Source organism: Cydia fagiglandana, chromosome 18, assembly GCF_963556715.1.
Source record: "Cydia fagiglandana chromosome 18, ilCydFagi1.1, whole genome shotgun sequence".
NCBI classification, from domain to species: Eukaryota; Metazoa; Arthropoda; class Insecta; order Lepidoptera; family Tortricidae; genus Cydia; species Cydia fagiglandana.
The window spans coordinates 6,864,247-6,886,600 of record NC_085949.1 but is presented as its reverse complement, the minus strand read 5'-3'; the positions used below and the strand labels follow the sequence as shown (position 1 = coordinate 6,886,600).

Here is a 22,354-nt window from a genome sequence, read left to right as displayed (position 1 = left end):
GTGTATTTTTTTAACCTATACCAGAATTATGTCTGTGTACTGGAAACTGCGGACATTAAATATACAGAAAGCATTTTATTCGTCATCATAAAATCTAGCAAAGTAAGCATAGTTACCTACGTAGATACTCGTACTCGACCATTTCGTAAGATAAACGACGGTCCGCAAGATAAACGAAAGTCCAACTACCCGCGCTGCGGTCATTTAATAATTTTTTCACCATCTTTTTGCAGTAGGATATTACTAAACATGTATATGTTTAGAAGCTGCATGAATTGCGCTTTATTATAGTATTTTTTGTATGATACTTTTGGCCACTATACAAAAGTTATTAGCTCTCAAAGCAAAAACCTCCATCCCAAATTTTTATCTTTTTACGTTTTTCTTCCAAAATTACTATGAAACTGAAAAAAACAAATATCAGTAATGAATTCCACGTCTTCGGTTTATACGAAAATGATACCAAACTTGACCTAGTAGCCACCAAGACCAGAACAGATTTTTTTGAATGATGACGGGTGGCGGCCATCTTTGTACTCCGCCCTCCTCAACTAGACGCACGCTTCTTCTCGCCTCCGAGGCTAGAAATGCTTAGAATTACTCAGAGATCATATGGGATGAAGCTCATAGCTTAATAAAAAATTTTTGGGTCATATATGGCAGCGATCCGTAACTGACTCCAGTATTTAATAGGATAGTAAGATGTAATAAAATTGGTAATCATTTCACATTAAAATGGTGTTATAATTTTGGTGATCATTCATTATTTTAGGGTGGTAAAGTAGATTTTTTTGGTATTAAATTTTATTAAATCTGGTGATCAGTTAAATAGCAGCCATTTTATTGTTTTTACTCTTTTGCATTCCGGCTATACATATATAGTGGGATCAGATTTATTAATCCCGTACTTTATCTCCTTGCGGATCCGTGTTGTCAAAGTTTGACACATGCGTAATAAGCTTGTTGACTTTTTCTGTGTTCATTCCACTCGTATTTTATACTTCACACGAGTCCCGACAAACATCGAACGATTCTTCCAATCACGTTTTCATGTTTATCTTGCCTTAGCCATTAGTTTGTTTATCTTAGTCAAGACTATCTTCAAGTATTTATAATTGCGAAACGAATCATAAAGTCTTTAATAGCAAAGCAAGTCGTTAGACCTAACTTAATATCAGCTGTAAACGATGAGTGTGTACGGTTCATCGCAAAGTTTATCTTATCAATGTGTATTATAGATAATGAGACCAAGCGCAGTCGGAACGAGAATGTCACCAACAGAGGCAAAGGTTATCAAGAGGAAATGGTTGCTATGCTTCTTTCTTAGAGCATATCAATATTCTTAGTTTTTTGTTAACTAATTAACAGGATTGTTCCATTCAAATAATTCACTTAATTAACATTATTGCAACTCTTACTCGTAATGTCTTTGGCGGATATTGTGTTCTTTCTGGAAAGATTAATGTTAGTTAGCTGAGTTAGTAAACTGTATTAAAATAATTTGCCAGTAACAACATTGACTGACTTATGGACCTTTAGAGCTTTGTTTAGGCTGAATGCTGAAAAAGTTTTTCAATGTAATTTATGTAACTTTCCTCCGGTATTTAAATGAGGTCGTGAAATTACGAGGATTGTTGGGCTGTTCTTGACTAAATTAACAAAACTGCTTTAGATTGTATTGTACGAATTTTAAAAACGATATGGTGTCTAATAATGACGTCTCAATACAATACCTTAGTTTAATTTCAGTATACATTCGAGAATTTGCATTTAAATGTGCTAGTGTGTTTTATTAGGTACTCATTTCTTTCTTTTAGAATTCGTTTAAACGTTAGAGAACCGAGACTCTTATACTATAAGAAAATCCTTGCCATAATTTATATGTACCTACCTATAGGTAATGGATTTAAATTACCTATGCGTTCACTTGGATTAATATTACCCCATATGTAAATGACTTACAACGCACGTTACTTGTATAAATTCTGTTATCAGTATTCAGATTATATCACGACGCCGAGCCCTTGCGTTGTAAGGCACGCACCTAAGGGCGAATTCAATATCTACACAATTTTGAATCTTAACCCTCTGACACAAGTTTTAAAACGCACATATAATACTGAACGTGTCTAGTGAAGGGTTACAGTTGATCAAGTCATGAACTAATATGTTAGTGTGACATTTCCATGCATGTGCAATAGTAGACTGAGGTCATACGTAGATAAACAGAAGCGTATTTCTCAATTTTATAACAGGGCTGTCAATTCGGTCATATCAGCATGTAGTATCTACACAAATATTTCCACCGCTGAAAGAGTATAATATAATAGAAAGAAAATAATAATACAACTGTGGAACAAACTGTCACCCGCGGTATTTCCGGACCGATACGACCTAAAGAAAAGAGCGTACCTACTCTCTTCTTAAAGGCCGGCAACGCACGCAACCCCTATATATACCGATCAAAATATGTACATGATTGGCGTCAAAAATATTCAGACGTCAAAGATTTTATCGCTATTATTAGCAATTATGACATACTACTTTTCCCAATGGGTCTCTCCTTAATGAATTGATAGAATTCATGAAAGTCAAAAAACATTCTTGTCATCTCCCTTGTTTGTAGAAAAATTAAATGTTTATATGTTAGGCATTATTAAAAGTAGACTGATCGTCTACTTTTTATATTTTACTAAAAAGAGACTAACATGTGTTTCTAGTCACGTACTTAATGGTTAATTTATAACCACAAAGTTCTAGTTCTGGCAATAAATTATTTTCTTAATTCGATTCTGTCTTTGACAATAGCTTATCAATTCCCTAACTAACTAAATATAAGCGTCTAACTTGATTAGGTTCCCTTTGCCTTGCACCGCCTCACATTTTGATAAGCGTGAAGCTTATTAACTTACTTGATAAACATTATCATTAGCTATAAACTTCCTTAATGCAAAATCTACAACAATAACACTATCGTTTCTAGTATATTGATCCAATAGAATTTCGATATCTGATCCCACACTATTCGTTTGTGTTTTTCTCCGACCCAGGAGGCCAAAGTTGTAACTGAATGCATATAAGATAAACTCTAAGATATAAAAAAATCAATAATTCACAATTCTAAGTTAAAACCCCAAACACAATTAGTTTGCGTTGTTTCATCACAGACTTCCCATGACCACCTCCTGTCTCCATCATCAGACCATCTCCTTGTCATAATAATATGTTACGTCCCACGGGAAAAGGTACCTTATGGCGGTTGGCGCTTACGCTATTATTAACGCCGCTCCAATATTATTGCGACGCTATGCGACGTAAGCGCCAGCCGCCATAACGTACCTTTTGCTGTGGAACGTCACATATTGCATTGTCATCCGATTTACATATGTACATATGCAGAATTTTTCGGAAATAGAGAAGTGGGTTTCTTCCTTCCAAAGCTTCCAAAATCTGACCCACGCTTAGAAAATAACAAACATACTTGCCCAAAAAAGCTTGTAATATAATAAAAAGAGTGAATTTCGTATCTTCTTACAGTAAGAACGCGATAAAACACATCTTTATATTTTTCAGTAAATTTTGTATTTTGAAACGTGGCAACAATATTTGACCATTATTATTAACAATCCAACGACACCCCTGTCTAGTAAAACCTGACCTCATACAATGCATGAGATCAGGACTAACACCTGGCGTCGTCTCACGTGCACTGCCGTTTATTTTCACACATCACCATCTGGGTCAATGTAACAACACGTAATTAACGTTATGTTGGGGCCACACCTTCTGCGCGGTCTAATATTAGACGGAGAGACTGAAGCTGGATCGATTTTAAGCCCTAGGTGCTAGCCCTATGCGGGAGAGACCTTTGGTCAAAACTTCCAGTTGATATTTCACGAATTACTATATTAATAGACTTATTTTCATTGACTTTCTTATCATACAATTACCTAAATATATATGGTCACACGGATCTAAATAAAACCTCTTTCGATATCTATGGCGTCTATAGGTGTTTCTTTTTTATTATTTTGCTTAACTAACTACTGTCGAGTTTTTTTCCGCACGCTTCTAAATATCTCTAGATACGCTACAGGCAAATTTATAAGGATAAAAAAGGTGTTCCACAACAATTTTCTTTTGTATAAATAAATTGAGGTAATGGAATATTCCTTTCAGTATAATAGAATGTCTAGAATAATAACCTCGGTCGGTTAAGGTAATACAGTCGTCACTCGTCTGGACTACCTATTCAAATCCGTTTCATAATTGATTCAGCGGGTTTATTCTCGGATGTGCTTTCGTAGCACATTGTAGACGTACGTCATCCGAAAGACGTCTACTGCTGAATATAAGATCTCAAGGATCTTTATCACGAACAATCAAAGTATATAGGTACTCCTCTAACAGCCTTTGAAATGTTGGCCAGATCTATATTACGAGCTTTCCCACGCCGAGTTTTCCGCATGACTAGCTAATCTAAACTTTACAGTTCGTGCGGCCATCGGTTCTACGAGCAATATGCTTCAGCCACTTCGTGGCACCGACAATAAATTTTGTTATACCTATATTACCATATCGGTCCGCAATCCGCAATACATCTAAACCACACGTCAACGATCCTTCACTAGGACATCTTTTATCGCCACTCAAATTGAATTGCACAAAGTAAATGTTATACCTCTTGATTACTTGTCTCATGCAACCTTTTTAAAAGCACGTGTACCTGAATAAAATACAGCTCGGTCGTCGGTCGGGTTATGCAACTGCAGGCGAATGCACCTTAGCCTCCCCCTCGGTCGACGACCCCCTCCCCTAGCGGTACCAGGATGCAGTTTTCGTTTCAGCTTGAATGGGAGCAACACCCACGCTGGATTGTAATTCTCATTGCTTCACGACCGCTAGTTAACCAGTGGTGCTCTTAATAATTAATGAATTCACTTTGCTCTTTCATAATCTGTATATTGTGAGTTGAGAATAGCACCGATGGAAAGAAAACTTCTCAGCTTATCTCTCAATATCCCGTACCAAAATAGTTGAAAGGGATTTGTGAAGAATATAAGACATTCGCATTTTCAAATCTGTTTTCTTGAGTGACGTGAGGCAGTAGGAATACCTACAAGCCCTATTTCGCAGGTCCCTGACTCTAGATAATGCTCGCTGAAAACTATGCAGGCAGGTAACTGACGTGTATTTCATTCCTTTGTTTTACAATTTTAACGTAACATTATCTTTTGTGAAGCTTCAGCGCTTCTGTTGTTTGTTTTGCATATTCTCCAAGCTCGTTCCGCCGCAGAGCACGTATTTGTATTTAAAAGTCTTTACAAAACTGCTTTTTTAATCACGTTATACGAGCTTGTAGCTTTAAACCACTTAATAAGCAGACTGTAGGGGACTGTATAGTGTTATGAGGTGGTAAAACTATTTGTTGCAATAGCGAAGTACGGGCACCAGTTATCACACTAACTGCATGCAGCTTTGTTGAAACTTATTTGAGTGTATACTGTATATGGAGAATCCAAATAATAATAACAATTTGGTGTCCTCTTGATTAAGAGCAAGAAAATTAACGTCAATTTCCGAAAAAACATTAATCATAATCTAACAGCTTCACCCACGTGCCCTAATGTGCAGTTAATGGTTTCACGAAATCTCAAGGTGTATGCGGTAATTCATTTTGAACCTATTCGTTTTAATCAGAATGATTGAAATAGTTTATCTAACTTGTAAATCACTAAACCCGCTGTCTTTTCGTTTGTTCATATCTTGTGTTACGAGATGCGGTGATTGGCACACAAATGGTCCGGGAAGAGGGTCAATGGCTGTGACGTCAATGCTGCTGGGGACCTCTCAATTGTGGCCATTGTAGATGTTACTCGTCGCCAGGGACCTTGGTGGCTTATTAAGGATATTTCGGCTTGTTTATTAAGAAGTGTGTATGTGTGCGTAGAACTACGGCAGTTGATAGTAATGCCAATAATGATATATTTGTCGTAGATTGACAAACAACATCGTGTGCAAATATGATTTTCAAATGAATTGCTTTAGTTGTAAGTCAAAATTACTGATATATTAATAATAAAATACTGGCGGGAAGTCAAAAATATCCCTTGGGTTCACCAGAATTAATTTATCGTATTTTTTATTAGGTATTTTTCAATTTCGTAGCCAGTGGGAATCACTTCCATTGACGCCAAGCTTGGTACACAAATTTGACGTTTATTTCGTTTGGACATAACTCAACTTCCGTTAGCATTTTGCGTGGATTATTCGTAATTTTATTGGCACAAATATTCATTACGACATCGAGTCGGCAATTCATCAGGTTGCTCATTTAATAAAATTACCGTTGAAAGATTTCCCTACGGAAAACCGAATTGTTAAAAAGCGGCAAACAATTAAATACCACTCTGATTCTAAAACATGTAAACTCAAAGTGATGTTTCACATGTGGGCGAATATGAATCAATAATTATTCACGTACAACAAACACAGTACGCCTTCATTTTCATACAAATGTTCTTAGTCTGTGTATTCGGCAAGACAGTGCAGATTTGCGCCAGACGACTGCCGTTATCGTAAGATTGCCTGTTGTTAAGCTATCAACTTGCACAATACTGGTACCCTTTGTAGACGAGCCTTAGCGTAAAAAAGCTTGCGATATCGCTGTCAGCTTTACGATATTAGTTTCTGAAGAAGCAAACATTGAGATAGTATTTAATTCTTCATGTAAAAAGAGTTAAATGTAGCAGTTAAATGATTCTAAAATTAGGGCAAGTGATTATTACTTACTGAATGAAAAACTGCCAATATGATTTAGGAAATTGAAGTAGGTAAGTATAAAATGTTAAATAGTATCACGTATCACATCACAAAGCTCACAACTGGTGATAACTACCTACAAGATGAGTTTAAAAGTTGAAATTAAAACCGTGAAGTTTCTCTATTTATTTTGTGACCTCCTTCGTTTCCCAGTTTCAGTTTTTAGTAGTTTTGACAGTCTTTTAAAGTCAGGACCGACTGAAGTAAGGATAAGAAGCAGCCATCATTAAATTCCTGGCACGACTAGCCTTTCCACTTGATTTCGTTTCGATTTCCGATCAACACATTATCTGCTAATTCTACTGTACAATATGGGGTCATCGACGTCTATCCTATCGATTGTACGACACCTTTAAGTAGGCAGCCTGAATCAACAATTCAGGCCACGTTTTAAGCAGCCAAAATAAATTTCAGAGCTAGTTTAATTCATATTCTTTTCGTGACAGCGTTTTGTAATGTGTTTTTCTTTTTCAAAGTATTTTAAAATACAGTACAGCCTTTTATCATCTCACTTTGATTCTATCACATTATTTCCACAGTGTTCCTTGCTATACATCCATAAATTGCATCGGCATATTAGATGCCGTCGGCATTTCTGGTGTCAATGAAATCTTTTTTTATTTGCACTTCTAGTTATAGTGTAAGGTACCTACTGAATTCAATTCATGTCTCTAAAAGTATGTTTGGAAAGTGCTCTCATTGTCCAACCACCTACTACGGTACCGGTTTCTTGTACTTGTCTTATAACTGGCTTGACGACGATGACAAGTTTGATTTAGACTTATTTCGATTTTATATCCATTACATTTACACGCTGTATTCTTAGAATACATTTCGAAAGGGTAATGAACTTTATCAAATAACCGTTTTCACAAAACAGATTATAATGCCATTATTTTATGATTGTCATCATCAGGTTCACTTCCCAAAATTTTGCTTTCAAAGAGCAAATGCATGAGTTATAAATATCCCAATGATATGTGCGGTGTGCTCATAAAATTAAAGGAATCCAGTGCTTTCTCCAGCATCTCATCTTCCCATACCTGAAAACATGAATAGCCGACGCTTTCTAGCAAAAAATTATCTAAGTATGTAATTTTCTTCCAGAATACCGGGAACGTTGAAAAAAACAATCCCGACGAATTGCGAATCTTCTCCTTTGAAAGTCCGTTAATAAGGTATAATAACATTCTTAATAAATTATGTCTGTCGGCATTAGGTCGGCATGGCATTGGCATTACCTTGTTTCCTCGTGCAACATTGTAGTTTGTTTTTTTCCTTGAAGCGATAAAACAAAAATACGTCTACCTAAACGTCTATTGAATTTATGCTGCACTTAGGCACTTGGGTTTTTTACACACTTCCTCATGGAGATGACTTGTAAATGTAAATATTGTGTCACTCTGACATCATTATCTAAAAGTACAATACAAGTTCGACGTAAAGCAAGCCCCTGCAAACATGACGCAGAAAGAATACCTGTTGTAAAACGCCAGTGGAGTCACGTAGCCACAAACGTTGAAATTGGGGGTGGGGCTACCAGGTCAACGACCGCGGACCGTCTGTATCCGGCCATAATAGCATAACCATTTGCAGCGAGAATTGCATCTTGCACCGGCACCGCGCTCCCGCCAATTACAACTCGTGACACCGAATTCAGCAATAGGAAGAATTGGCATGTATTCAATATGTATAATTAGTATGTCGGTAAACAACCTCATTTTTGTAATTTTTAGCATTTTTGCTCTAAATTTAGGAGCTGTTGCTATTTTGCAAAAATCTGCGTGACTGTTCCGTTTTACTGTCTTCCTTTTAAGGATCATAATACCTTAATTATCATAATTGTTCGTTCAGTACAATAGGGTATTAGGTAAGCGAGCTTAATATTAGATGGAGCGGAATTAATTTAGATCTTTTTCAGATGCAATATTGTGGCATTCTCTACGTATGTTATATATTTACAGTGTCGACCAAATTCCGCTCACACAATATATTGAAATATTAATTCATAAACTTATATACCTTCAAGATCTATTAACATCGTCCTATGTACAGTGTTATCTATTCGTTATTAATTATTAAGTACATTTAATCGAAGACAAGCAAGGATAGATACCAGGTGAAAGGTTTACATAGGATTCCAATCTGTGAACCAACTAATAGCATCTCTAAGGACTTCCGCCATTGTCTCGAAATGACACTTTTACCGTACTTCACCCGACCCCATTCCCTCGTGACGTTTCTTGTGTCTAAACGCAATGTCACATCTTCGAATGTATTACACCCAAAATAGTAACATTATTAGTAAGGGACTGATTCAATATCGGGTAAGACGTTTCACATGTCACGTATGCCCGAAACTTAGAAGCGGGCAGTTCCGACAACAATCATACACTCACGTAGACTATAGCTACGTGTCCGACCCCGACCAAAAGCTTAGTAATGTTAGCCAATACTTCTGAAATTCTTACTCGGCTATGCTTTTGTGTATAATACGTAGCAGAGTCGGGAAGGGTTAAAATATAAAACTTAGAGTCTTAGTAAATCAAATTTTTCAATGTCAATGAAACTGACTGTAAGTTTAATGTTAAATTTGCTAGATTTACAGTCTAATATACTTATCCAATAAAATCCTATGAAAACTCAAATTTCCAATTGGCAAAATATTTAAATCTGGAACTAAAAATGTAACAGTGCATCCTAAAATCTTGGTTCAGTTTGTTTATCCTTCCATTTGCCAGACACCAGACAGGCCATATGTTCGTTAGTTAAACCAAATCCGACGTACTAACGCATATCAATCTTTGCGTTGAGACAGAAAATTATGTTAATAGAAACGGGTATGATTCGATTTGTAACATACTCCGTCATGTGTAGCGCGAGGATAACTGCACACGCAAGCAGTATCCTGTTATCTTTATAATTATAGACGTTACCCGCATGAATAAACTGGTAAATTGATACTTTGATTAACACTTTGTCTGATCTGTCTATTAGTTGAACTTCCTACACGGATTTCAACTTACTTGTTTACTTTTTGTTTTGACATCGTCTAATAATTTCATTTTAAATCTGCAATTTCATCATTATGGTATGTTCGGAATCATTGCAAAGTTGTGCAATAACTCGCGCATGCTCTGACCGGGTCCGTCGAGTGCTGTGTGGTCCCAGTGCTTTTCCTCAGTTACCTTCCTTCTCATCAAGAGGATAGCTCACAGTATTCCGGGTGTTTTCAATAATTACAAAGATTATCTACTTATTCAAGGTACTGTTTTATTATCTAGTGCGATTATGCTGTAATTACTACGAGTATTACGTTCGTAAAGTGATTCAGCCCTGATAGTATCGCCTTATCTTGAAGTGGCCTATTACATATTTCACCACATTTAAAAGTTCGAGCACATGATTTTGAAGTGGGTTTCAATTTAAAAAAAAAATCTTAAAATTTCCTGATACACTTTTATCGAGTTCATTACAAAATCAAGTCATGTTAGCTGTGGATTGTCTAGCGGTCCATTAGAGCGGGGTTTTAGTTACGCGGCTAAATTGTGGAACAACGCGGCTCCATTGCGCGTATCGAGTGTCACCACCGGCTTCTGACGGCGATGGATTGCTAAACTGAATCGCTAACATACATATAAGGACAGCAAATATTATAATAATGTAGTGTCTGAGAGGTTATGCAAAATTTTCAAAATATTTTTGAATATACGAACGTATTTTGCTCGTTAATGGGTCTACTAAGGTGCCGACGACTGCGACACTTGATAATAAGAAAATAATGAAAAGTTCTCTAAATTATATTCATTACACCAGTCACTAGTGCTGCATATTTCGTTGGTCATTCATGTTTAAGTAGTCCGAAAGGAACTAATATTTGCAATTACTGGTCTCTGTGGACCTAATACTATTTAGAAGGATTATTGGGGCAACGTACGTATTATCAGCAGCAAAAGGCGCTAATGTATCATTATGAACAAAATCTTGTTAGCAAATAAAGCAATATACTAATGAATATTGAATCTAGTTGAGTATTAGATATCTGCGGTGGTTACCATGTTTACCGATAAATGCTCTAATATACGAAGGTAAACATGAGCTTGTAGTGGAAGCAATGGAAGCATTATTGATTCGATATTTTAGGAACGACATTGATCTTTATGTTATGGTGAACCTATTCATAATTCCCACGGTTAATGATGTTTCATTTCATTTCTCTAGCTAGAAAAAACCTACTGAGCAAATCTTGAATACCTACTAATATTATTACGATTGCGTAGTTTTTAAAGTCTCCTAGAATTATTTTTAGCACAAGTCCCGAAATTTTAGCTGTGTCATTTTTTATTGGAGTGGCTTGCCGGAAATCGTTGACCCTTGCTAGATGGGTGGACATTTCTTCTTTGTGAAATAGGCCTATTTAATTTATTAACTTAATTAAGGCATGGTTATGATTTACATTCAGCCCTACGACCTTGAGACCGTAATTATACGTAAATACGCGTCGTAATTATGACAATATGACTGTGTTTGTTTACATTAGCTGTTTACTCCGCGAATGATAGATATATCATATGAGATGAGAGATTACAGAACCGCGATACCATTTAGACTAAAGTTAGCTGCTTATTTGTTCCATTTCTGAGCTGAGTTCAACGACTCCTCGAGGAGATGCTGTCACTAAAATAACTCCTTTCGTCGCGATCCTTATTTAAATTTAGGTATCCAGTATCCTATATGACAGCTGAAACAATTCTGATTTTACTGGTTCATGGACCGCTCTAAGAATTCACACCGGAGTATTTCCTTGTAACAATTACTATGTAGGTACATATTTGTCTTTTATATTACGGAATATTACAATAGTAATTAGAACAATGCGCCACTTGTAGGTTTATTACAGCAGATTAAATAGATTTGTGTGAGCTGGGCAGGTATGTGGCGGCGTTTCAAATAAAGATTATGGACTTTGCCGAATACTTATTATTCGGCCAAATATTCGGTCCAGATCATACCAACAGAAATTCAGATCAGAATATTCGGTTGGACTAAAACTGCCTAAAATAAGTTCATACAGGTCCCCGATCTGCACTCCGCACGTGTTTAAAAAACTTTTCCCACTGGAACGACCGGGAATGTTTATGAAAAGAAACGGAACCGTCTCATGTCTGACCACGAAGTGCACCCGCGACCAGCGCCAGCTAGCGGACGCACTAAAAAAAGAATTTGTTTATTCGGTAAATATTCGGCAGTTCGAACGGAACTATTCGACCGAATACGAACATTGAAAAATATGCAGAATACCGTATATTCGGCCCAATCTCTTAGCAACAATTTTATGAGTCAATTAGCAATTGACAGATCTTAGTAAACAGATAAACCTGCATGGTGGTGTGGGTATCACTCGATAGCAAATGATACCGCTTCGTTCCGTCCACGATCACACCACCAGTGCACGGACCGGTTATCTCTTCGCGTGGCCGTCGAATGAACGGCAGTCTTCAAAATTTATCGTCAGTTAGTAATCGCGACGTAATGATAGTAGGATCACACGAGCGGCCACCACAATGCAGCACTCCAAACTGTTGATTATCAGCCTTATGTCATCGCAATAGGTACGCGCACCGTTTCAATGGATAACGAACACGGCAAACAAGAGCGGCAGTGCGCCGTCGCCGGCCCATTCGCGCCACAGACCTCGCCTGAACCGTACACGTTAGTTTACTGCCGACCAAACTCTCGCGATCAGCTGTTCCGACACTAAACACGCGAAAATCGCTACTGATAATACTGTTTAACAACAAGTTCAGCATCTAAACAACATGGTAAGCAGTGACAGTGAAGTGGATACAGTGCGTGTTTCGTTTCAAGTGCAGAATAATTGCAATTCCAACCCATACTGAAACATGATTAAAAACTTAAAACTTTGCTAGTTTGTTAACTTAATAAGAGTTAATAGATCGTGGTCGTTTAAATAACGGATTATGTAACGTTTCAGTGTGTTGTTGCCAATGTTTAAACTAAAATCATGCTTAAACTATTTTATGCGACTGAAATATAGCGGTAGTCCACTTGTCGCAAAAATTCTTCGTCATTACAATGCTCCGCCTGAGTTCGAGTCAGTGTTAAGACTAAATTTTAATTCGATTCGAAAAGGTATTCGGGAGTCCTTTGGGACGGTGAATGCGTCTTCGATGCATTTAAGAACATTAGCGTATGCGCTGCTGACGCGTGTTGTTTGCAAGAAGCCGCTAAAATTAGCGCCCCTCGTCCCCCAGCCCGCCGGTTACATAACCGCACCGCGGCCTTGACTCCCGCGCAACCGGCTCGCTATTGGCAGACTGATGCGCTTCGTTCTATAAATCGTGATCAAACTCATCAATAAATCCTCCCATTGATCTCTTTATCAGAAAACCACAGAACCACTTTCAATTCGTTCCGCTGGAAACTTTTTGAGAAGTCTTATCATGTACCTATCAATCTATTATCGATAGGTTTGTTGTTTATACAATGAGCTGTTTGTTATTCGTTCTCTTTTATAACGAATGTGCATAATGCTAATACCACAACCGGTGACGCGCGTTTTCAATTTAGCTCAAATATTTATCCGCCTACTGTTTCATTTCAATCTTTAATGCAATTCATCCGTCTATCCGTTATATCATTCTATTTTCATTGTTGCAGTTTGCGTTATTCTTATCAACACGATATTTTTATCTCGGCATTATCTAATCTGCATCGACCTTCAAATACTTTCCAAAATCGCTTTATCATATTATACAACAATATGTCTAGGCCAGCTTAGGATGACGAACACCAGTGCCCTCATAAACTCATGTTGTTATCGTAACCTACCTACATTGTCTAAAAATTCCGCTTCTATTTGTTGCTTATTATCTCTTAACAGTTACAGTGTTCCTAAATAAACTGAAACAATTAACTTACCTATTCCTTAGCTCAATATAAGTTTAGTACCTAATCAAATATTTTTTGTAGGTTTTAATTCTAATCTAGCATAAACAACTTTAAAAGTCTTACTACATGTTTTTAGTGCTTTTACAGTAAATAAATAAACGGAGCTATAAAAGTTGTCCCGGTCTCTACGACAATTAAAATAACGTAATCTTATCATACTTAATAAATTGTCTACGAATCTCGTCGGACTAGTTAGTTTAAATCGTTTGATGTCACATCCTCGTTTTGGCAGTTGTAATTGTTGAATAGCGCTGCCCCCTGAATTGAACACAGCGGATCATGGCCAAGGTCAGCCGAACGGCAACCCTACTGCTTACACACCCGTATTTTTGCGCTAACACTAACTATTATATTTACGTACCCCCCAGACATTATTATTCTAACGTCTTTCTCTACTTTTAACTCCGCGTCTGTCAAATAACATTCTGCGTTCTATTTTTATTATGCATTTCGGGTAGGCTTGTCGAGATGGTTGGATTAGAATTCCTTAAACTGGCAATCGATACGGGCCTACACGCGTATAGCGTTGCGCGCGCATACACTTTCACTACACTCCTGGTGAATGGCCTGAGTGGAGGAGAGAGTCTGCCCTAGGGTGGCTGCTGCAAGGTCGCTACCAAGGCCGAACTTACGACCATACCCTCGTCTCTCTCCACCCTGATTCACACCCATACTGTTATCCTTTTCAAATCTCTCCAAAAGTAGCGCGTAACTGCACTAACCAAAATAAATAAAACACTCCCCCGAATGGCTTTACGTCTAGCCTACGATGAGTCGACCGTTTGGAACGGTATTATGCTATTACAAATTAAGTTGGTTGAGTTTGCGATTCAGCTGATGTAAACATTCGTAATGATTAGATGTTTTTGTTATATTATGTAACGGTTCATATCAGTGCGTGTATCGTTACCAGATAATTTCATATTGTTTTACAATTGTGATTCTAAATTAAGCTCACTTGTTTTCAGTTAAAATAAATACTGAAAATTATTAGACAAATTAAGTAGCTTTCCACGGAAGATCACTCTGTATCTAAGGTCATGAAAACGGCAGATTCTTGTCAACAACATACAAGTTATCATATTAATGGTCGCGATTATTAACGCTTTGCGTATTACAGATTACATTGCTAGTCAAGTATGCATTGACGCAAATATTAAAAGGCCAATCGCGGGTCATCAGTGCTGCTGGACGAAAAGTAATTAATTAATCCTTACTGCAGTATTATCTATTATCTCATTATCGTTCTGGTTGGTTTCAGTTTAAATTAGCGCCGGCTCTCACACTGTGCGCACGCGTTCAAACTATTCTAAAAGTTAAATTGTTTGCAATACTTGTGCAAATTCACGTCTTAATAACTTTAATTCCCGCGTGTTAATCGACTCCCACGGAATTCTTCTTGAGTTTGTAAATTCTAAACTAAATTAATTTATCGAAGATCAAATTTGTTTTTTTTTTTTAAGTACTTATAACTTTTGAATTTGATATATTTTACAACCATCTAAATACGATTCTAAAAATGTACTACTACTTGAGAATATATTTATAGGTACTTATATATAAAGCAAACTGTTTATTATACCTCTTATTAGCTTCATTATCGCCTGTCTCCACTCGTGATGAAGATAACCGCGTTACGTGTAATACTGTATACATATATGTTTTACCACAACTTCCTTGTTTATATACTTGGTGCACTTAATATTCAATAAAAAGCATCGCAGTACAATAAAGACTTATTTAATACATTGTAGCGGTTTGATGACTATTAATTTAATTGTTATTCTGTTGCTAGACTCATCTAGTTTTTGTTGAGTTACTAGTTAGCTCATTTCTCTGGGCCTTGACTATTGTAAGTTTCCATGCTATAATATAGCGTCATCATTAGTGTGTGGACTTAGTTCTTGTTCATAAACATATTCTCTTCACACCTCCCAAGCCACTGTGTCGCGTGTATAGAAAACCAATTATCACAGAAAATTATTGCGTTTGTCTAAAGGCCGTGAATTTTAATTATCATCGGGCTGCACTTGAACACGAAACCACGTATGTTGTAGGTAGGATCTGCCTCTAGGGCGGTAATTTGCATTTTGTATTGTCCACAGTGCTATCGAGTGCAAAGATGAGGTGTTCTCCGCACACCAATTCCAACATGCGGACTTGAAGCCTCTGCCCGTACCGCCTGCCGTATTTGAGCCTCCAGCGAACGGATCCATTGTAGCTGTGGTGCCTGCTACAGAAGAAATCTTTGCACCAAGAGAGAAAGACATGAACAAGGGTTATCTCTCGCTAGCACAATCCAAGGGACATACAAGTGAGTTGCTGATTCTAAAACTCCAAAGTTTTGCTCTATATTCATTGTACATATTTTTCAAGTAGCTGGTTGGCGATTTTTTACCATTTATATTTGTTTTCAGTGCTTAAAGACGAGCCTGATGAAGAGGATCTTACTTATCTGGCGCCTACGGCCGGTGACACTTGCATACCACTGGAGAACAGTCCGTTTGACATGTTCGATGACTTCATTCTTGGCGACAATTACTGCAGCCTCTTAGGCGACGACCTTGCTAATGGTTCACCTGTGGATTCCTTAACTGCCGATTCTTTATTACTGTCCTCACCTGAACCTCAGGTAATATATCACTAGTTAATGTTTTCTCATAAAGAATATTGTACTTATACAGCAGATTTTTTACGGAATTGTGTCTAATGTGATATTTGTTTCAGGAGAGTGACTCATCATGCGAACAGTCGTCAATATTGACAGAACTTTCTCTGGACGCATTAGATAGCGCAAGGTCAGACAACGACATAGACGATGGACACTCACCGTTTATCCCCCTCACCGATGAGTTGCCAGTATTGGAGCCGGCAGTCATGTGGGCGGCGTTCCCAGATAACGTCAGCATGGCTAGACCACAGCCGACGACCACACAGACGCAACAGAGCGCTTCGCCGGCACCGGCGCTACAGCGCTTATTGGCCGCGCCGCCCACAGGCCCTCCGCCACAAGAACTCATTACAAGCATATACTCAGATCAAGGTACTTTACTTTGCAGTTAATATTCATTTGGTTTACAATGATTGAAAGAACGTCTTTTGAATGCATTTTTTTCCACAGGCTTAATACCGAGCAGAAGCGTGTCGTCATGGGAGACAGGCGTGAAACGCGTGTTGAACCAAGACGAGGAGCCCCGGGCCAAACGTGCAAAGCGCAGCCCGTCCCCGGCTTTAGAAGTACGGAGCACACCATCTTCGAGCGTCCTCATGAACCTCCTGGTGAGCGGCTGCGATGTGGACGCCGGCTACATCTGTATGGTGCAGTGCCGGCCCCGCCAAAAACTTAAGGCCTGAGGCCCCGTTCCCAAAAAACTATAAACTGTGATAATGCGCGTCCAGTGTACACTCTGTAGTTGCCTCCAAACGTTTACCCTGGTTTATTGCCACAAGACTTGTCTGGCCGAATTTTAAACGAATTCCGTAGACGTACTTAGTACAATTTGATAACCCTGCACACAATTAATTGAAGGTCACGTGAACTTTCCATATCTAATTATCCGTATGAAGCTATAAAATTGGCTCCCTCGGCCAGATTAAAGTCTGCGGCAGTTGAGATGTTTTAAGCACCGGGCAAATGGCGGTGTAGTGTATGGCTGGGTAGTGTAGTAATCTTCCACAGACTTGCAATAATGTGCTTTCGCCCGCGGGCGTTAAACAGACTCAGTTTTAGGTGATATGTATATAATGGTGTAAGTTTGAAAGCAATTTCGTTTTAGTCGTTTAGTGCTTAAGTTAACGTGCGCATATCTTGGTGGTTATGTGATTAACTGTTGGTTGGTTCCTAGAGTAGTTACCGGGGTGGGGCGTGCGCCACCCGGCTATCTGCCGCGCACTCAGTCTTATGTTTGTAGTAAGAGCAGAGTCAAAACTAATTCTAGATTTACTATCGGTAACGCTATTTATTATTTCTTGTAAGTTAAGCTAAGTTATCGTTACCTTATTGTAGGTATTTTTTACATCGAGGTATTTCGACCGAGTCGAATCGCAGACTTTTTTCGATTATTTCGCCGTTTTTATATTTAAAGTCTACGTTAGATCGATTAGTTTTAGGCAGTTTTGAACACTAGTTGGTTGTATGAAGACTATTTCCACTGCCAAATGATACAAAGTACAATTTAGAACACAGTATAGTTTTCAATATTAATATGGAATTTTGGTTATATACATATACAAAGGTTACAAAAGTAGTATAGATTTTGGACATATAGTATTGTCGAGACTATGTATTTAGTTTTTATGGATCTAAAGCGTTGTTAGTAATATTTTATTCATTACTAGAATTTATGGGGTCATACATTGGTATTTTTTATGGGACGATCTGTGTGACACTAGCACATAGCTAGAGAATAGAAAATACTCGAAATGTAGCGCTTCGCATTGTCATTAACTTATCAAATTTTTAAAAGACGTATTTGTGTAGACATAGAACAAATCATCGTTGTTATATAATAACTGTATGGTCTAACTGGACGATGTTTTAGAAGAATAATATATTTTTCTCGATTAATAAAATATTTGCCCAGAGCATATGAAAGAATTGCCATATATATTGAAAAATAAATCAAGAGTAATACTTGTAAAAGGTGCATGTTGATTTTTATTACCTCCACTATCCTATCCTGACTTCCCACAGTATTGGCTTTTATACCACGGTATTGAGAGTATTCACTGAAAAGTATAGTTAAATAATTATCGTTTTTATTGACTAACCAAGAGTAGGAATTTGAAACTGAACAAAAAACTTATAAGTATGCCTAGAATCCAAGTATAAAACATTATAACAAGTAGTATTAACTAGTAGTTGTTTTAATATTACTGGTTAATAAATGTGCTTTACAAAATGTTACATAATTACGGGTAGATTTACTTACATCAATTCACGCGCAAGCGACAAACGTCTATGAAAATATTGACATTTTAGAACAAATCTCGTGACAAGCCATATCTAATTGAGGACAATAATGTCAACAATGCATAAGCATTGTTTATAAATAATGATCGACATAGTATAACTTAAGTTTTTGCCACTTATTTATCTAAACTAAAATATTTTTGCACAAACTGCTTTAAATGGCTTGCTGGCTTTCGTGCTAGGACTAGATAAATTTAAGTCATAAGCAGTTAAAATAAAAAATAATGCAATAATTGGTAATTATTATAGCGTGTTAGTAATTATGTAAATCATAATATAAACTTTACTAAGAACGTTTCATTCTGTAGTTTCTCACGCTATATTCTGTCAGCTGAGGTATAACGAATTCATGAAGTTAAATTTTCATAACAACACAATAGACGACTCACAGAACTGTTAAATTATGAATCAGGAAACCACCAACAACGAGCGTAGGCTTTCAAAGGATCTGCTTTCGTGATGGGTACACCATTCTATTTATAGGAATTATGGAAATATAGCCACTGTTTTAGATACAAAACAGTGTCATAGAAGAAAATTAACAACCTTATGTGTGAACACTTTGAACCTATTTTTCGTGGGGAAATTTCGGTATATTTGTGTTTTTGGGTGAAGTATACGCCAAAACTATACATTTATTTGACTGACTTGCATTGCTTTACATAGCCATAGATGAGAATTCTTTCAGTTAAAAGAAATCTTTAGTAGGTGAATCGCTACTCATCCCTGTTCGACAAGAAAATTAATTAGACTACATTTATATACTTAACCTTTGATTTAAGTAGTTACCGAAGCATTGCATTCTGGTGTACCTATCGAAATATTTTTCATATCAAGTTACGAGAAGTCACCGTAATAGAACTCAAGTTGTCTTTACCTAGTTAACGCTGGCACGTCCATACTCTCCAGGGTAATCTGTACGGAAAGTTTTTTCATCACTAGAACACCAGATGTTAGACCAAGCATACTAAGACACGAAATCCTCCGCCAATACATTTATTATTTCATCTTTTGCACATAATAAGCGTTATATAATTCTAGACTGAATTAAATTAAAATCCTCGAAAATCTGCGAAGGTTTATTGCGTAATAAACTTTTTGATTTGTTGGTTTGTGATTTTGTGGGAAAGTCTTAAAAGAAACAATCCTTTCATCCGACCCTCGGAGCGTTATGGGCTTGGTAGATAGCAATTGTAGTAAAAAGGGCATTGTCGCTTGAAATTCTGGCTGCCCTTCTGTCCTTCTCATAGGTAATGGCCCTTTATACACGACGCAAAATGTTACCATTGAGCGTGTTTGCGGAGATAGCGCTAACATAAAAGTTATCTCACAATTTATTGATAGATACTATACATAGCTTACTATGTTATTTTTTATACATAAATACTTATATAGTGACAGACTAATACCACTGTCAAAGTTAGGCCGATCTCCAAATCTATAACCCAAGACATCGATTGAAATCAGAAATGTGTCGAAAACTGACCGGTGTCAAAGTAAGACTACCTACCCAATTTTGTTGGCCCGATTTTGCTTTGCCTGAAATATTTTTCTAACGAAAACTTCACATTGTTTTAATTAAAGATGACCCTGCGGTTAATATTATCTTTCATCAGAATCTTTTAAATTAGGATAAAGCATTCCCCGATAAGGGCCGCAATCTGAGTAAGATCCCTGGGGAGTGATCGTGAAGCCTAAAACGAAAGCCCCCTTAACTACGCCGGCGTACTTAAATCTATTACTGCTTTAGGTATATATAAGCCTTAAGGCTTTGTGTTCTTTTTACGAGTCTTACCAGTAAACGAGTTTTTTTACTTTGGGTAAAAGTCCGGGGGAACCAGGGGGGATGACGGACTAACCAGTGGAGGACTACCGTCTAAAACCACCAACTCCGCTTTAGATGGGGTCCCGCAGGGTCGCTATCAGCATTCGACCACGTGCAACTCTTAGGTATCTACCATGGGGTGTACAAGGATTAGGTTTTCAACTTGTTTATGTATAACCCTTTTTAGGGTTCCGTACCCAAAGGGTAAAACGGGACCCTATTACTAAGACTTCGCTGTCCGTCCGTCCGTCCGTCCGTCTGTCCGTCTGTCACCAGGCTGTATCTCACGAACCGTGATAGCTAGACAGTTGAAATTTTCACAGATGATGTATTTCTGTTGCCGCTATAACAACAAATACTAAAAACAGAATAAAATAAAGATTTAAATGGGGCTCCCATACAACAAACGTGATTTTTGACCAAAGTTAAGCAACGTCGGGAGTGGTCAGTACTTGGATGGGTGACCGTTTTTTTTTTTGCTTTTTTTTGTTTTTTTTTTTGCATTATGGTACGGAACCCTTCGTGCGCGAGTCCGATTCGCACTTGCCCGGTTTTTTCTGGATTGGGGGGTTGGTACGAGTTATCGAGGTTTTGAAAACGTTCCGTACACTATTCAGATACCCGCAAAGTATTGGAATACAACACAACAATACACTAGTTTTATGTTGATACCAACAAACAAAATCAACATCGATCGTAGTAAAAGCCGAGCTACCGAAATGGAGCCTTAATTATGTGCTGAATCGGTTCATTACGTTAGCACGGCGCTGCGTGTGGGTATTCAGTAGATCTGATTAATTAAAGACTTATAGGTAGTGATGTACCGACTATTGATTTGGCCGACTAGCCGACTAGCCGACTAATCGGCGCTCGAATGGCCGATTAGTCGGCCGACTAGTCGGCTAGTCGGCCAGATCATTAGTTCCGTATAAGTTCAGGTGAAAAACAATAGTTTTGCTCCTTTTGTTGCGCTATTCATCATATTAGCTTAGCTAAAAGGTGTTCTCTACAGGTTCAAAGACCTATCACAAGAATCCTCGTTCAATTTCAGTCTTTACTTCTTTTATTCTACGATCCTGAGTAGACCGTCAGTACAGCTTGTAGGAGGTATTTCCAAGGCTCTATTTCCGTATGAAGTCGCCAGTTAAGAACCTATTCCCTGTGGTCAGCGTCTTCACGAGCAACGTCTAGCCCTCACGAGCCCTGTCTGTCTCTAAATTTTGCTATAACAGTTCCTCATGGTTCTACCATTAAAAAAAACTAAATAACAATAAAAATAATTAACTGTCGAACTTGCACATGAAATTACACGAGAATCAGTTGAGATCGATCTGTAGAGGAAAACACCAGCCTACCGACATACGATAACGATCAAACGGTCAATTATTTATATGAACAAAAGTTTTCGTATGCATCCTGATAAGGTATTTTAGTAAAATAAACATAAAACATATGGTATTCTTTCACTAATAAAGTGCCGACTAATCGGCCATTTTTGCCGACTAGTCGCCGACTAATCGCCGACTACAAATGTGGCCGGATAGTCGGCTTTCCCGACTAGTCGGCGACTAGTCGGTACATCCCTACTTATAGGTTTTACGGGGCTTGTTCACATAGTAACCTTGATAGACATCATATATTTTACTCAGTTTTTAGGGTTCCGTACCCAAAGGGGAAAACGGGACCCTATTACTAAGACTCTGCTGTCCCAGGTGCCTTCTGTCACCAGGCTGTATCTCACGAAAGTCACGAACCGTGATAGC

At 37.7% G+C, this 22,354-nt stretch overlaps 1 protein-coding gene across 1 annotated transcript in view; it reads left to right on the top strand.

The window, feature by feature from the left end:
* LOC134673324 (hypoxia-inducible factor 1-alpha-like) overlaps positions 1-22,354 on the top strand; it is a 115,684-nt gene that overhangs the window by 87,599 nt on the left and 5,731 nt on the right. Inside the window, exons 8-11 of the mRNA XM_063531295.1 lie at positions 15,900-16,108; positions 16,212-16,426; positions 16,522-16,837; positions 16,916-17,073. Of these exons, the coding sequence (XP_063387365.1) occupies positions 15,900-16,108; positions 16,212-16,426; positions 16,522-16,837; positions 16,916-17,073 (898 nt within the window). The remainder of the gene's footprint in view (positions 1-15,899; positions 16,109-16,211; positions 16,427-16,521; positions 16,838-16,915; positions 17,074-22,354) is intronic.